Source organism: Urocampus carinirostris, chromosome 1, assembly GCF_059441175.1.
Source record: "Urocampus carinirostris isolate Australia breed hairy pipefish chromosome 1, RoL_Ucar_1.0, whole genome shotgun sequence".
Classification (NCBI taxonomy): Eukaryota; Metazoa; Chordata; class Actinopteri; order Syngnathiformes; family Syngnathidae; genus Urocampus; species Urocampus carinirostris.
In genome coordinates this window covers 55,616,451-55,631,981 of record NC_142349.1, presented here as the reverse complement: position 1 = coordinate 55,631,981, position 15,531 = coordinate 55,616,451, and the positions used below count along the sequence as shown (strand labels likewise).

At 37.1% G+C, this 15,531-nt stretch overlaps 1 protein-coding gene across 1 annotated transcript in view; it reads left to right on the top strand.

Moving 5' to 3' along the window:
* Positions 1–15,531, top strand: part of usp33 (ubiquitin specific peptidase 33) — a 35,274-nt gene that overhangs the window by 3,903 nt on the left and 15,840 nt on the right. The window contains exons 2-11 of the mRNA XM_088345964.1: positions 1,224–1,321; positions 1,420–1,473; positions 2,557–2,619; positions 6,472–6,612; positions 6,740–6,845; positions 10,593–10,662; positions 11,621–11,734; positions 11,819–11,897; positions 13,748–14,180; positions 15,190–15,324. Coding sequence (XP_088202090.1) covers positions 1,238–1,321; positions 1,420–1,473; positions 2,557–2,619; positions 6,472–6,612; positions 6,740–6,845; positions 10,593–10,662; positions 11,621–11,734; positions 11,819–11,897; positions 13,748–14,180; positions 15,190–15,324 — 1,279 coding nt within the window. The 5' untranslated portion in view covers positions 1,224–1,237. The remainder of the gene's footprint in view (positions 1–1,223; positions 1,322–1,419; positions 1,474–2,556; positions 2,620–6,471; positions 6,613–6,739; positions 6,846–10,592; positions 10,663–11,620; positions 11,735–11,818; positions 11,898–13,747; positions 14,181–15,189; positions 15,325–15,531) is intronic.

Below are 15,531 nucleotides of genomic sequence, written 5' to 3'. Positions count from 1 at the left end.
CCTTCATTCAACTTCGTGAGGGTACCGGTTGATGTGCCCTCTTTGTACATGTTTTCACCTCCCTTTAGTATCACTGCAAGCCTTACAATTAGGATTGTCTTAATTTTCATTGATAACAACATAGTGTACATTGTTTACAACAAGATTAGACATTGCACTCCAGGATAAAAATCTATATTATATTATATATTAAATGAGAAGTGGTTCAAGAATGGCACAAAGTGAATGTACAATTCAAAATTGTGTGATGAAATTAGCATGACCATGCCGCAAAAATAAGTTTTACTGCCTAATCCATGTTAAAATGAGTGATGGATTTACATTGCAAATGTGAGCTTTGAATGCGACCATTGTTGTGCAGGAATTGAGATGCTGGTGTTGATGGAAAGAGCGGCGTGACATGTAAGCTGATAATGTGATAACTACTGCGACTGTTCACATGTCGTAAATCAGGTTTTTCCCAACACCTGCTGTTAATATTTTGAGCGCTTGACAGCATTGCAGGAAATACCTGTTTTGAGATTTTTGTTTTTTAAAATGGGAAACTGCTTTACTCTTGATGATGCAATCTGTCTTGGAAACCATTCCAAAAAGTGCTGTATTTTAATAATATAATAATAATAATGCCCTAATGTGTAATAAATAGTGGTGTAAAAATACATAATTGTTTTAAATAATGCACAATTAATTCCAATAATAAACAAAAACAATGTTCTATCTCACAAAGTAAATTGGTAATGATATCATATACTTAACTTAAATTAACAGAAAACTTTGGCCATCGTCTTACTACTACGGATGCCTGACTGACAACTTTGTGATCGTAGTTCGTTCCTCTTATAGCACACAACGGCCAATTACCGCACACAGCTATCGCCAAGTCCCATCATCCAGGAATCTGGTGCTACCCCCATTGTTTCCTTCTCTAGCCACTCTGGTTAGCCACTTGGCTGGAAGCCATGGCTGACTGTAACCACTATTGTTATGGTTAGCAGTTCCCTGCTGGCTTTTTTGTAGCTTCTCCTGCTAGCCCTTTAAGTTAGCACTTAACACCATCTCTGACCAATTCCAGCGATTCGCTCTTTTCAGTCCCTTCAGGTGTATTCAGCTACCTGTCTTTTGTTGTCGCTTATTGGGGTTAACAGCAGCTTTCATGTCCTGACACTCTTTAATAATTATTTTCAAACTCTGTCTCCGTTTTTGTCCCCTTTTTTCTTGAGAAGCTGTCAGGTGAGCAATGCCGCCGGCCCCTACCTCTGACTGCCCCCACCTGGACTGCGTGGGGGAGATCACCAAGGAGGAACTCATTCACAAATCACATGTGAGTCAGTTTGATCTTCTTTTAACTTGTGAGTATGATCACAGGTCGTAACACAATGGTAATATTTATGCTAACATGAGTGTCCTTATACTTTTTAGGGCCAGTGTCAAGACTGTAAAGTTGGAGGGCCAAATCTTTGGGCATGTTTGGAGGTAAAACCAAAAAATATTTAATACAATAGAGCCCCGGGATACGACAAACACTTCTGAAGTGGGGGTCACAAAATTAAATTGCAATACCAGGAGGATAGAATTTTATGGTAATAATCAAATGCTTTCCGATACACCAGAACAAAACATTAAAATTTCAGAATGGTGAATAGTAAGTACTACTTATATGTCAGCAACATGTATAGGAAAAATGAGGTTTAATCTACCTTTGGTGTAACATAACTTGAGCTGGTCTGGAGAAGTAGCGGGTGGATGCCAAGGGAGTGAGGAAATTGCGACATATTATTTTTTTGATTATTAGATTCGTTCCCATGGTAATTTTGTGTCTCTTTCTCTTTTCGCATCACTGCAATTCTTTGGACCCGTAGCAAATAGACAATATTGTCTCACCTGCATTGCAAAATCTGCTTCGAGCCTTTGAGATTCTAAATTGAGTGAATAGAAAGTTCAACCACTCGCATGATGCTGTTTTCCAACCCAATAGCAGCCGAGCAGTTTATATGACGTCAACCAATAACGAGACGTTCTGTAGCTTGTAAAAAGCACAAACGCTCCAAAAGTTTACATTTTATAAGTTCTTAGGCAACCAGAGAGCAACAAAAGAGCTGTCAAAAGACGCGGAAAAGGGCAGCTTCTGGCTGTGGCTGCGGAGGAATGGTAGGAGCTGGGGGCCTTTGAGCAACACCTAGGGCATCAGTGGGGTTGGCAGGGAGACTTCCCAACCATCGCTCCGCCAACCTGAGATGTCCTGGGGTTATAGGAGCGAAACATCAATGACCAGTGGTCCTAAGCTGATGACCCAGCCAGTCTCGAGTGTTCAGGGTACACGAGCAGGAGGAGGCGCGTCGGGCAGAAAGGAAGGAACACTATCATCCTGTATTTCCAAATGGGCACATGAAATAATTAGTTGATGGGGGGGAAATGCTGTTAAAAGGGCTGAAAAAAACTCTTATTCCACACCTATAAGTAATGATGTCTTAAGGCGATGTCGCCGTATCCTGGGGGTTTACCATCAGTTGTTTGTGGCAGACACATGTCAAATTCTTTTTTTTTTTGTTTCCCTAGAACGGTTGCGCTTATGTCGGCTGTGGAGAATCCCACGTGGATCATAGCACAGGACACTCTCAGGTGAGACAGACTTCTGTTGCAAAAGTGATGATGATGCCACCCACGTCGTTGGCGGGGATTTTTTTTCTCTCTTCGATGCCTCCTTCCTAAAGCAAATTGAATGCTTAGTCATGGTTTTGTGGCTGTAGCGTGAGGGACTGTGCTCCTTGAAGCGAAAGAAATGTGCGCCTGTGAGAGGATGTTTAATGGCTGCGGATTGATTTGAAAGCTCCGATGTCCTGCCGTCCACTTAATGGATTAAATTGCAGTCCGGACCGTAATTGCGTTATAAGGTCACAGCAATGTAGAAAGGATGCGGGAGGGAAGAAGAGGGAATTGCTTTCTTAAGTAGAAACAAATAAAATCTGCTTTTTCTTTCAAATGGGGGGAAAAAAACACACGCTAGCAGCAGCTTTGTCCTATAGATTAGAGAATCGCAATGACATTTCAAAACGTGCCAAAGATAGTTATATTAATTATGCGTTCTTTTCCTCGATGTCTTTTTCTTTCGAAGTTTTTATTTCCCGTCTTTTATTCCGTCCTCTTTTGCCCCCTTTTGTCCTTTCTTTCATCCTCTCTTTTGTTTCTTTTTGCTTTTTGTCTTTTGTTCTTTTGTCCTTTCCCTCTTTAGTCCTTTCTTCCTTTTTTGTATTTTCTTTTCTATGTCCTCTTGTTATTTCTTTGATCCTTAATATATTCCTTTCTTTTATTCACTTGTTTGTTCTTTTTCTCGTACCGTTTTCCTCTTGTTCTTTCTTCCGTCCTTTTTTATCCTTTCTTTCAAACTTATATTTGTCCTCTGTCTTGTTCTCGCTTTCATCCTTTTCTTAATCCTCTTTCTTCCTTTCTTTGTATTGTCCTTTCTTTTGTCCTGTTGTCATTTCTATCATCCTTTCTATATTTCTTTTTTTTAATCACCCCTTTGTTCTTTTTCTGATCCCTTTTTCTTTTTGTTCTTTCTTTACGCCTTTTTTATCTTTTCTTTCTAACATATATTTGTCCTTTCTTTCACTCTCTTATCCTTTCTATCTTTCTCTTTCGGCCTTTCCTTCTTAGTCCCTTTTTCATGACTTTCTTTGTTTTTTCTTTCATTTGTCTTTCCTGTTTTGTCCTGTCTTACTTTGTCTTTTCATTTATAAGTTATTTATTTTATTTTTTTTAATTTTTGTTCTTTTTCTTGTAGTTTTTCCTTTTGTTCTTTCTTTTGTCCCTCATTTCTTTTCTTTTCTTTCATCCTTTCTGTTTCTTGCATCCTTCACCCTCTCTTTTGTCTTGTCTGTTGTCCCTTTTTTGTTTCTTTCATCCTTTCTTTTTTTTCTTTCTTGTAACCTTTATATTTTTTGTCCTTCCTTCCTGTCTTTTATTTTGTTCTTCCTTTCTTTTCCTTTTTTTGTCCTGTCTCTCATCCTTCTGTCTTTTCATTCTTCATATCTGTTTCTGTGTCACTGTCCTTCTCATGCTCCATTCTTTAATTCTCTTCTTTCTTTCATTCCTTTATTTTGCTTTTTTAAAAATTATTACTTCTGTTCTTTTTTTCTTCATTCACAACAAAACATTTACTAGTACTTGTTTAGTGTCGTCAAATGTGTTACAAGGTCAGACTGTATTGGCGATAAACGTGTAATAATTGCACAGCTTTTATAAACAGTTACATTTCAAATTCTATATAAGGTCACACTAGTGTGAAAAATAATAACTTTATGCTTTAAAATGTATTGTTTTCTCTCAGGGATTGCTGAAAAATGTTCTTGTTTGTTTAGTGAATAAATGTCTGTCTATGGCACAAATTAGGCAATAAATGTTTTCTATCTAACTGCTGCCCGCCCAACACACTACCTAATGCAAATACCAATAAATCCACATATGAAAGTGCTTAATAATGCTATATTACCTCTCATCAATCATTTAGACCGTCTTTTTCTTTGTTGTCTGGGTTACTTTCCCTGCCGCAGAGTGACTGACAATTCGGCCTCCATCAATAATGCACTTGTGCAGTTGCCCCCCCATCGTCTTCTCATTGTCATCTCCAAAATTAAAAATAATGTAGGGTTACATTGGCATTTATTTAGTTAGCAGCTCTTGTTATTTAGTATTGATTATTTGTGCATATAACAAATCAAATTTTAATGTATTTGTGAAGCTCTTTATGGACACCGAAATGCAAACCAAAGTGCTGTTTTAAAACATTTAATGCCCAAGAAAAACCCCTTAAAATGGATCATGAATGCACAGGAAGACAGTGCAGTGATTTTTAGACTGGTACTAAGCAATGTTCCCTCTAATTTTCCACGGGTCTGAGCGTTCACACAAAGTCGGTGAGCAACGCTTGAAACAACAGTGAGCAACCATAATCCCAAGTGTGGCAAGATAATTAATTATCAAACATGTCCAAAACTTAACATCATGTTACATTTAGCTGAGTTTCCGGCTATGCAAAATTATTTTTCTCTTTTGAATGAATTGACTCATGTACTATTGCAAAGGTTGTACAGCCTACAAACGTCGTTTGTTCTTACAATTCTTTCACAAGATATCCATTTCTTTTTATTTCCTGATATATTTTGTCGCATAATATTAACATTTTTGGGGGCTTATTTAGTCGGTTGTAAGATACAGAACTGTACTTAATCGCATTTTTTAGTGGAAGTACAATGTTGGCAACAAGATTCACTTGATATAATTGGAAATTATTTGAATGCAACACAAACTTTTTCTTCTTTTTTCTGTGTTTTTTTTTTTCACTTTTTTTTTATAAATTCCTTTAAAAAAATCTTATTGTGTTTATTTTTTCCGAGCCGTTACTTTTTTCTTTTTGTTCTCTATTTACTTTTTTCCTACATTTCTTTCTTTTCTTTTTTTTCTGGCTTTTTTCTAAATTTTTCCCTTTTTTTTCCCTCTTTGTTTCTTTTTTTCTCAGCTTTTCACTACTTTTTCATTTTGGTATTTTTTTTCTTTTTTGTTCTATTCCCCCTTCCTTTAAGTCATTTTGTGCATAATTTACATAATATTTGGTCATGGTGGGATTAAAGAAGCAAAAACAACCTGAAGAGCCGTTTAGGACCCGAAAGAGCCGGTTCCTTTTAGTGAGCCGAGCCAAAGAAGCCGGTTCTCGACAAACTCTACTAACTTTACTTAACTGCGTTCTACTTCGACTCGACTTCAAAATACCGCATTTAGGACACAACGTCAGGGGAACCCGTGTATTTTTACCTTCATGCACTGTAACTTTGACTTAAGTCGCGTCTTAATTAGTAATTTTGAGCCCTCATTTTTGTGCGCTGGCTAGATTTTCTTGTGCGCTGAGAATGTGCGAGCAGTGCGCAATTGCGCACGCGCGCAGCTTAGAGGGAACACTGGTACTAAGTGATACCACCACAAATATTTTTGGGGAATCCGAAAAACAGAACTACAATAATCTAAACTGGAAGAGATACAAGCATGCAGAAGCAACTCTACGTTGACCTGAGAGAGAAATGGGCAGACTTAAACTGTATTTTTCAAATTATTAAAAAACAATGGCATGCAACATGGTTTTTGGGGAGTCCGGAGGGCAGGGAATTACAATCAACTTAAGGAGTTACAACCATGTATCAGCACCTCTGTTAGCTTGAGCAAGAAATGTGTGTACGCTGGTTATATTCTTCAAAAATAAAAAATGATGGCTTGCGACATTGTTTTCGGGCAATCTGGAGAGCAGGGATTTACAATAATTTAAACAAGCAGCGATAAAAGCATTATTTAATGGTGTTTTGTTTTCATGATTGTATATTGCGTTTTTAATGTGTTTCTTTTTAATGTGTTTCTTTTTAATGTATTCTTGCCTCACAAAATGTAATTTTCTGGTTTTGATACATTTGATATTATTGCACACAGGAGACCAGTCACAACCTGACAGTAAACCTGACCACGCTGCGCGTGTGGTGTTATGCCTGCGGCAAAGAGGTCTTCTTGGACCGTAAACTAGTCCCTCAGCCCCCGCAGTCCAACAATAAACCTCTCGCCTCCCCTCAGCAGGTACAGCAAGTTCCCTTATCATGAAGTAGTCAACAACTTTATCGCATGATTGCCTTTTTGCGCAACATTGTTTTTCTTAAGGCGTTGTTAACAGACGTTGTTCTTTTCGCCCACGTGTGTAATAAAGGGTTACAACAAGGCCTCTCCCTTGAGTCCCGCTCGTGTGACGCCCAATGGCGTTTGTGATGACTTCGACATGGAGACGGAGGAAGAAGATGACATGCGTACTCGAGGTGCGCAGCGAGATAGTTTTTCTTTCCAATGCAAATGAAAATATAAGGCACCTGAAACCTTTTGAGAAGTAGTATCTAGTTTTTGCACCTTTTTACATAAGAATTAGAAATATTAAGAATGAGGGATCTTCAGTACAGAAAACAAATACTCAATGTTTGCGTAGTTATTGATTGACTAATATCAATAGCACAACTACAATTAGGAATCCAACCCCTGTACTAATTTTAAAGAACTACATTTGACCGAATTAAATCATGAAAATATTATTCGTCGAATATTTACTTCTTGATTCTAAGCTAGCCACCAGAGGGCAGTGGCAACCTTCTCGACTTCTACTTCTCAGTCAGGGGTCTCCATCTCATTTGAGCTGGGGGCCGCTGAACCTAGAATCCGGTTGATGTTGGGCCAAAAAGGGTTTTCCACAAAAACAGCACCGATAAAAACATTCCGCTATTTTTAAAGGTAGAGTGTTTTATATTTGTCCTCTAGATGTCGCTGTAATGTGTAGTGCAACCAAAAATGAGTCCAAGGAAGACTACATACTACAGAGCCTGAAAGTAGGCAAAAGCACACTTTTCCTTCCAGACAAAAAGAACAGATTTTTTTTAAAGGAATAAAAAATGGACAAAAGATGAAGAAGAAATTAAAAATGTGGCAATAAAGGAAAAAGGGAATAAAAAAAGTAGGGAAAAGAAAATTGATAAAAATGAATAAATGAATTAAAAAGAAAAAAGAGAAAAACGAAAAAAAAAAATCGTTTTTTCTTTTTCTCTTTTTTTTTTTTTGGGGGAGTTTTACTTTTTGTCTTTCTATGTTTTCAGTTTTCTCATATCTTGTTTATTATTTTTTTTTTTGGTTATTCCTTATTTCTCTTATTTTCAAAAGTAATGAGGTGCGTTTTGGTCACTTTGAGTTTCCTTACTTTGTCCTCTTCTGTTGTGCTTTTAGCACTCGTTTTTGGTGGCACGATAAAATACAGCAACATCTAGTGGGAAAATAATACACACTGTCCCTTCAATTTTCATAATTAGGCGGGGGCTAAAGCTATGATCCTGGGGGCGGCAATTAGATCGCATAGTGAGATTGCTGTATAGCAGGGGATAAGAAACCTATTGTAATTAGCTGATTCAATCTGAATCCCCAATACCCTATACAAGCCATTGAAATAACAGAATAGGATATAGCAGGGTCGAGTACCTTTCTGACCCAAAGAGCCATAAAGGCAAAAATATCTATTTTTTTTAAATTGAGGGGGGCCACATCATATATTTTAGGACAAAATTCAACAAAACCGCCAAACCCACTCTCCAGACAAAAGCTTATTCTTCAGCACATTTTTCTCTGTGTTTCATTTGATTATTCAATAAAATCTATGAAATAAAAATAATGTCAGAGCCTGTGTCTCATACCAATATGAATATACCACTTAAAATCTCCCACCCTCAGTTACCTAAGAGTGTTGAGGCTCATTTTGACAGTCATATTTGTCCTAGAAAGGGTTTAAGGTAAAGTTATTTTGTAAAAATGTCACAAAATACTGCAAACGATAGGATATTGCTGCATGCTTTGGTGCAGACTGCACTGAGCAATAAAGAGAGAAAAGGAAGTGCCTTACGCTGTGTCTAGAGATCCGCCCACCTCTACCGCTTACCGAATCAAATGCTCTGAGTGATTTGCTGGCATTTTTATTTACAGGAGGGCTGCAACTATTGATTATTTTCCGTTGATTAGTTGATTTTTTTTTCGATCAATCGTATCGTATTTCTTAGACTTTTTTTTTTACAAAAATTAACAAAATAACGGAATATTTTATAATATAAAACAAAAAAAAATCGAAGTGATTGTCAATCAACTTAACAATACAAAAAAATACATATACAGTAAATATATGCTATACACCGGCAATTATGTAAAATTCTCTTTTCCTACCACCTTATTAAAAAATCATATTATTTATTTGAACTTATGATACAAAGGAAAGAAAGAGCATTACTGTACATTTTGTTTTCTGTGTAGCACATTTTTTTATCCACAAAAAATTGACGAATAATGTAAAAGGATTTATATTATGCTTCGAAATATGCCCCTTTTTAGAGTTATACATCTTATTATTATTTTGAATTTTACTTTATATATTTATTTTATTTCAGATTTTTTTGTCTGTATTTCTGCAGCACTTTCTGTAGCCTTGAAAATTGTTAACTTTGTTTCATGATGAAACGGTATAATACTGAAATGTTAAACTTTTTATGCCAATTTTGTAATGAGCCAATGTTAAATACAAAAGGATTTATAAAATGTATCATCATTTTTCTTAACACAGTCTTGGTGCCTTCTGCCGGACCAAAATGGAACTACAACTCTCAGCGTTTAACAGAATTGTGCGCACTCTTATATGCATTGATGTAACCCACTTAGTGGCTCATAAATCATGTGATACAACGAATCGACAATCTAATTAATTGCCAACACTTTAACTTAAGGATTGATTTTATGGATTAGTTGCAGCCCCAAATTTCAATTTCATCATTAAGTATCTCAATAGTGAACATGCATAGTTTAATGAGCTTCATTTTAAAGAGTTTCTTAGCGACCTGCTGCCAAAAGGGGGTATAATGGTGTGACACCCTGACTTTAAACTGTAGTTTAGAATGGACCCTTTATATACTGGACTGAACCATTTATATGGATAGACTTGCTTCGGCTTCGCATTTACCAAGTCGGGATGAAACTTTACAACGCCACAGAGAAATATGCAATGGTGTAACTTTCTCTCTGAGCCATATGTACTCGTGAAAAAAGCCATACATGGCTCATGAGCCATAGGTTCCCGGCCTCTGGCATATAGTAAGTACTATTTGAGTGTAGTATATGAGCCTATTATTAACAGTACATGCATGTAAAGGAAAAAAATCACATTTTATCTACCTTTGGTGTTACGTGAATCAAGCGGGTACAGTGGAGTTGGTAGGTGGATACACAGAGCGCAGGAGGCAGGACCGATAGTGAATGTACTGCTAAGTTGAAGCACACACAATTCTGAATTACTCAAGGAGAAAGGAAATGTAGGAAGGGAGTTAACCAATAGCAGACTGGTATCAAATAGATGTAACTCGAACACTGCAAACTTTTTGGGCATGCAAAATGGTGGGGAAAGTGCTGTGAAGAAGGGCTGGAAAAAAAAATCTTATTCCAGACCGTAACGTTAAAATGTTGGAAGGTGGCGACTGTGACAGGTGCCTGTCTTACTCCTCTTGTTGATTGACTAGATAGATAGATAGATAGATAGATACTTTATTCATCCCCTAAGGGAAATTCACATTTCCAGCAGCATCCCTGAGCTGAGAACAGTACAATAATAAAGCCAAAAGAATACAATATACAAATACCCAGTGTGACGTGCAAATGCCCACTTTAGCATGTTATATAGAGTAACCAAATAGTGCTACACAGAACACATAATGCAGTAAGATTCAGTAATATCCAATGTAGGTGGTGTGGTTTAATGTGGGCCTTTACTCTGCCGGGTGGAGTTAAAGAGCCTCATGGCATGAGGAAGAAAAGATCTCTTCAGTCTGTCCGTAGTACAAGACAGTGACTAGGTGGTGATTTCCCCTATAATGGTTTTGACATACTGTCAAACTGTAGTCTGAATGGTTTGATGGGTCCATTTTGTAGTTCTCACCATTGCCCATCTCTTCGGTTTAAGAATGGTTGCATAACTGCACTCCCTCCTCCGTTCCCAGGCTTGACGGGACTGAAGAACATTGGCAACACTTGCTACATGAATGCGGCTCTCCAAGCTCTGTCCAACTGGTGAGGCCCTGACTATGCGCCAACATATTATCATTATTATTATTCTTTAGTTTGAGTCATGCTTCCCGTTTGCTTTGCTTCCTCTTCACAGACACACACACACACATAAAAAAGTAACTGCAGCAAAGCGCTTAAAAGAAGCCCCATTGTTCCTCCCCGCAGGCTTGTTTCTCTTATAGCTTCCTCACTTTGTGATTGGCCACTAAAAAAGTTTTGCACCTAACTGCAATACTTTTCTGCAAGACTGCACGCTCGGAGGCGAGTACAATTTTGCGCACGACAGAAGAGTTTGGCTTGCATTTGCAAATTAAATCACTTTGAAGAAGTCAGAACCAGTACACACACTAAATAGTTTCACATCAGAACTTTTAGGATATCTTGTAGATGATAATTTTACTTCACATCTTATTTTTTTGCACTTCAAAACTGGGAAATGAGGCAATATGTCCGCCACATTGTATCTTGGCTGTAAAAGAAAGCTAGGAATTCCTAGGCTAGATTGTTATCTCATAACTGAATATCATTTACAAACTCTTTTCCAAGTCATTTTTTGTGATCACTTGACACCTTAATTTATACTTGGGATGGACTGAATTATTTGTGCGAAAACCGAAATTATGAAACCCTTGGCCAAAAAACCAAAAATGAAACTACGAAAAACTGTAATTGTAATTTGTAGCTGTCTCAGGATAAACGTTTATGATAATGGTGAGGTAATAATTTCCCAGCCCGTAGGTTTCTGTTGTTAATCAAGACGGCAGCAGCTACCTCCAACAAAAGTCAAGTCAGATCAGATTTATTTGTATAGCCCTCAATCACAAAAGACTGCAATAGGTTACAATTACACCATCCCCTGATCTAAAACCAAAATTATATTCCATCTAAAAAAGAACATACTCCCTTCCGTTTTTAACCACTAACTAGTGGTGCGAAAGTATTAATTTCCCTTTTCCCACAGCCCTCCTTTGACACAATTCTTTTTGGAGTGTGGCGGCCTGGTGAGGACCGACAAGAAGCCTGCGCTGTGCAAGAGCTACCAGAAACTTGTGTGCGACTTGTGGCATAAGAACAGGTTGGCGACTTGTTCCCCTTGACCCAAAATCCTCAGGAAATAAGCTTAGCTATTCATTAACATTTTCATTCTGTCACATTGCAGACCCTCCTATGTGGTTCCAACAAATCTATTCCAGGGAATTAAAGCCATAAACCCAATGTTTAGAGGATATTCTCAGCAGGTATGTGTTTTAGAGTTTGGCTTTAATCACCTGCGGTCATTAGATGGAGCTTTCTTAAGCGAGGTTTTGGCATGTCTGTATTGCATGCCAATGTAGAACGATGACAATAATTGTAATTTTAAGAATAAAAGAATTCTGGGTGACATGTCTCGAATGTAATTGTAATGTGGACATTTTGGCTAAAAATGAATTTAGACATTTTTTTAACATGAATGCAACGATGGATTTATTATTTACAAATTTAAAAAACTGTTATTCTCTAAGAAGATACTAAGGGGTGATTCAAAAATTGAACAAAAACGTAATTCTGAAGTTATATTGATGTTGTAAATGTAACACACCTGGCCCTGACTTCTCACTGTTGGGCTTTTATACTATGTGACATTAGAATACAAATGCCCTTGGTCTTAAAGACTGATATTTTGTAAAAGATAATGGCAGGGATATACACATTCATTCCTCAAGTATTTTTGCAATAATAAAGATTGATTTGCAACGCAAGTAAGTGTTGGTTGAGTCACTGTTAAAAGTTACTGTTGTCTTTATGTTCAAGCAGTGGCCTGTTGCACCATAAAAAGTGTTTCCTAACCTTTTTGAGTGGAGGCACACTTTCTTAAAATATAGAGAGCCATGGAAAACAATTTGAAAATTATTAAGATTCTGTTTACTATTGTTATTGTTTACAGTCATGTCAGCCTTTAATTTAGTTTAAGCTAACATTATTATTTTTCTGTATTTGTAATTTTACTTTATTTAGACTTTTATTGTAAAACAAGAAAAATACTTGACATAAGATAAATTACTACTGTGATAATGTTTTTAAACTACATTTTTTGATAAAGAAAATACCTAGAATGGGCAAAAATATCTGCCAGCTGAAATATGTGGTGGTGTTGTTTCTTTGTGTATTATCTCAAGTGTTCTCTTCAAATAAAATTAGTTACCCTGATTTCGGATCAATCAGTTGATTAATTTTACTGTAGATTTACTTTTTTTCTAGTTAACGACAAGAAGAAGAATTAGAATATGCATTATTTTCCATCTTTTACAAAAAGTATTGTAAGTATAAGTAAAGGATCTCTTAGAATAAAAAGACGGAGAAAGAAAACAACTCATGATTGAATTCTTTCAAAGTAATTATAGCATTAATTCATTTAGCTCATTAAGACCCAGACATATAAAAAAAACCTTAAAGAACATGTTTAACCACTTAGATTGATAGGAGGCCTTTTGGAGATAAAATGAAATCTTTGAAAAACATATTTTTTGGTTACATGTTTTGAGAACTATTTTACTTAAAGCTGGGAAATCATTACAGGGTTACAAAGTCTTGTTGCTCAGCCAAAAGTTTGCACCTGTAGGCCAAGCTATTTTGGTAATTTCCGACCCAGAATAATTGAGTTTGAACAATAACACCCAATGCCTATGTCAATGTGAAGAAAGTCAACAAAAAAAAACATTTCTACAACTTTTTGTAATTTTACAACGCTAGCAGGGTTAAAGTATTGTTCCCCTTTTTTCCTTTTTTTTAATAAGAATTAGACTTTTTGTTTGACTACATTTCTCTTACTGGACCTTTCACATTGTACTCACACAAAAGCAATGTTTAATTTCTTTTCATGTTTAGATGATATTTAATAACTTCCTGTGGCACACCAGACAAGGTTGCATGGCATGCTATTTGGCCGCGGTCCAATGCTTGACAAACATTACTGTAGAAATGGTAATAACTTGAAACATTGCCAAATGTTTTAAGTTTGACACATTGACTATAGATGGAGGCTTGGTTTCTTGTAATCTGTCACACATAAAAAAACATCTAATTTTCATGTCTCACTTCGGGCTTGCAGGATTCTCAGGAGTTTCTTCGCTGCTTGATGGACCAGCTGCACGAAGAGCTAAAGGAGACACTGCCCGAGCCATACGATCCGTCCAACAACGTCGCAGTGGAAGGCGCACCTCCCAAGGAAGACAACCACAACCAGTCAGACAACGACTTTCAGTCGTGCGAATCGTGCGGGTTCGGCGATCAGGCGGACAACGAAACGTTACACGGCGGCGTGCCCGTGGTGGTTGTTGATAATGAGGCTGAGATGCTGATCCCGGAGCAGGATGACGCTCAGGCCAACAGGGAATGGCAGAAGGAGAAGAACATGATCAACGATATCTACCGTACCGGGGAGAACATGGCCGAGGACATGGACAAAGATGTTGACACCACCACCGAGACTACACCTATTATCAGTAGTCAGGGACACATTAAGACACAAAACAGAACATCAGGTAAGAGGATTTGTCACCAAAAAAGGAGACTTACATTGAGAAGCTTAAAAAAGTTTTCTGTGAGTAGTGTATAGGAGAACCCTACAAATATAATATTAGAACTTTTTGAGGTGGATATCACAAATTGAAATTTTCCAAAAGGAGGGGGGAAGAAACCTTTGGTAATTAGCACCGAAACCCTGTTCCTCAAGATTAAAACAATAAAATAACAAAATAGTATGGATTAGGTACTACACATGTATATAATTGAATAACGTAAAAAAATATACTTGTATAGGAAAAATTACATTTATTTTTTGGTGCAACGTGATTTGAGCTGGTACAGCAGAGTTAGTGGATGGATGCCAAACTGCCATAGACGGTGGATTAAAATGAAGGCTGATTTTAAAACTTCCACTTTCAAGAATTGTTATGCCTTTAGAAGAAGTTGCTGCTTTTTTAATCTTTATTTTTCGTAATGGGCCTAATCTTTGATTAGTTATGGCCAATGCAATGCAAATACAATTAAGCGAGGTTAGCCAGTCATTTGCCTTCTTTGTATTTCTTTATTCCTTTAAGCTTCGTTTTCATGGACCTCATGTTTTTAAATTCCTTATCGCATCCCTGCTAGCATTGGACCTAGAGCAAAATGCAGTATAAACAATTCAGTATTAAAACGCTGTATTTATGGTATTGTGAAATTAATGACGAATAAGAAAGGTCTCGTGGCAGGTAGTTCAGCCAATAGCACAAGAGCATTTCTATAGTGCCGTGATGTAAACCAAATGCAGACCAGCATCTTATATGACGACAAACTGTAGCATACAGCGCTAAGTTTGACTCTTTTGGACACACTAAATAATTTGTTGTCGTATGTGGGGAAAAGGCTGTAAAGTAGGGCTGAAAAATATCTTACTCCACATGGGAAAGGTAAAATGTTGTAACGCGGGGTCGCAATATCCCAGGAGGGCTGCTGTTTTTGGTCTATTTTAATAAGCTTCAATAATTTGGATTTATTTTTCTACTCCAGAATCTTTTCCAGACATCCAAGTATCGAACATCACCAGGCCACAAAGTCCAGTCCCGCTGGAGAGCCATAAAATGTCTATCAGTCCGCCCAAAGCTTCCTCTGTGTGGCCCTGTCTCAACAATGCACACAAGAAAGGTACTTGACAATTTTTCCATTTAAACAAAGATATACATAGGTTAAAGGTAAAATACTGTTTAAAAACCATGTGGTTTTAGAAAAAGGTCTTATTGGTAAAAACTTGACCTCCATCTCCTCTCTTCTTGTGTGGAAAATGAAAAATACGCAGCCACTACATGCACAAGCTCCCCTCCCATGTAAAACCAGCTTCATATGGTTCTCTTC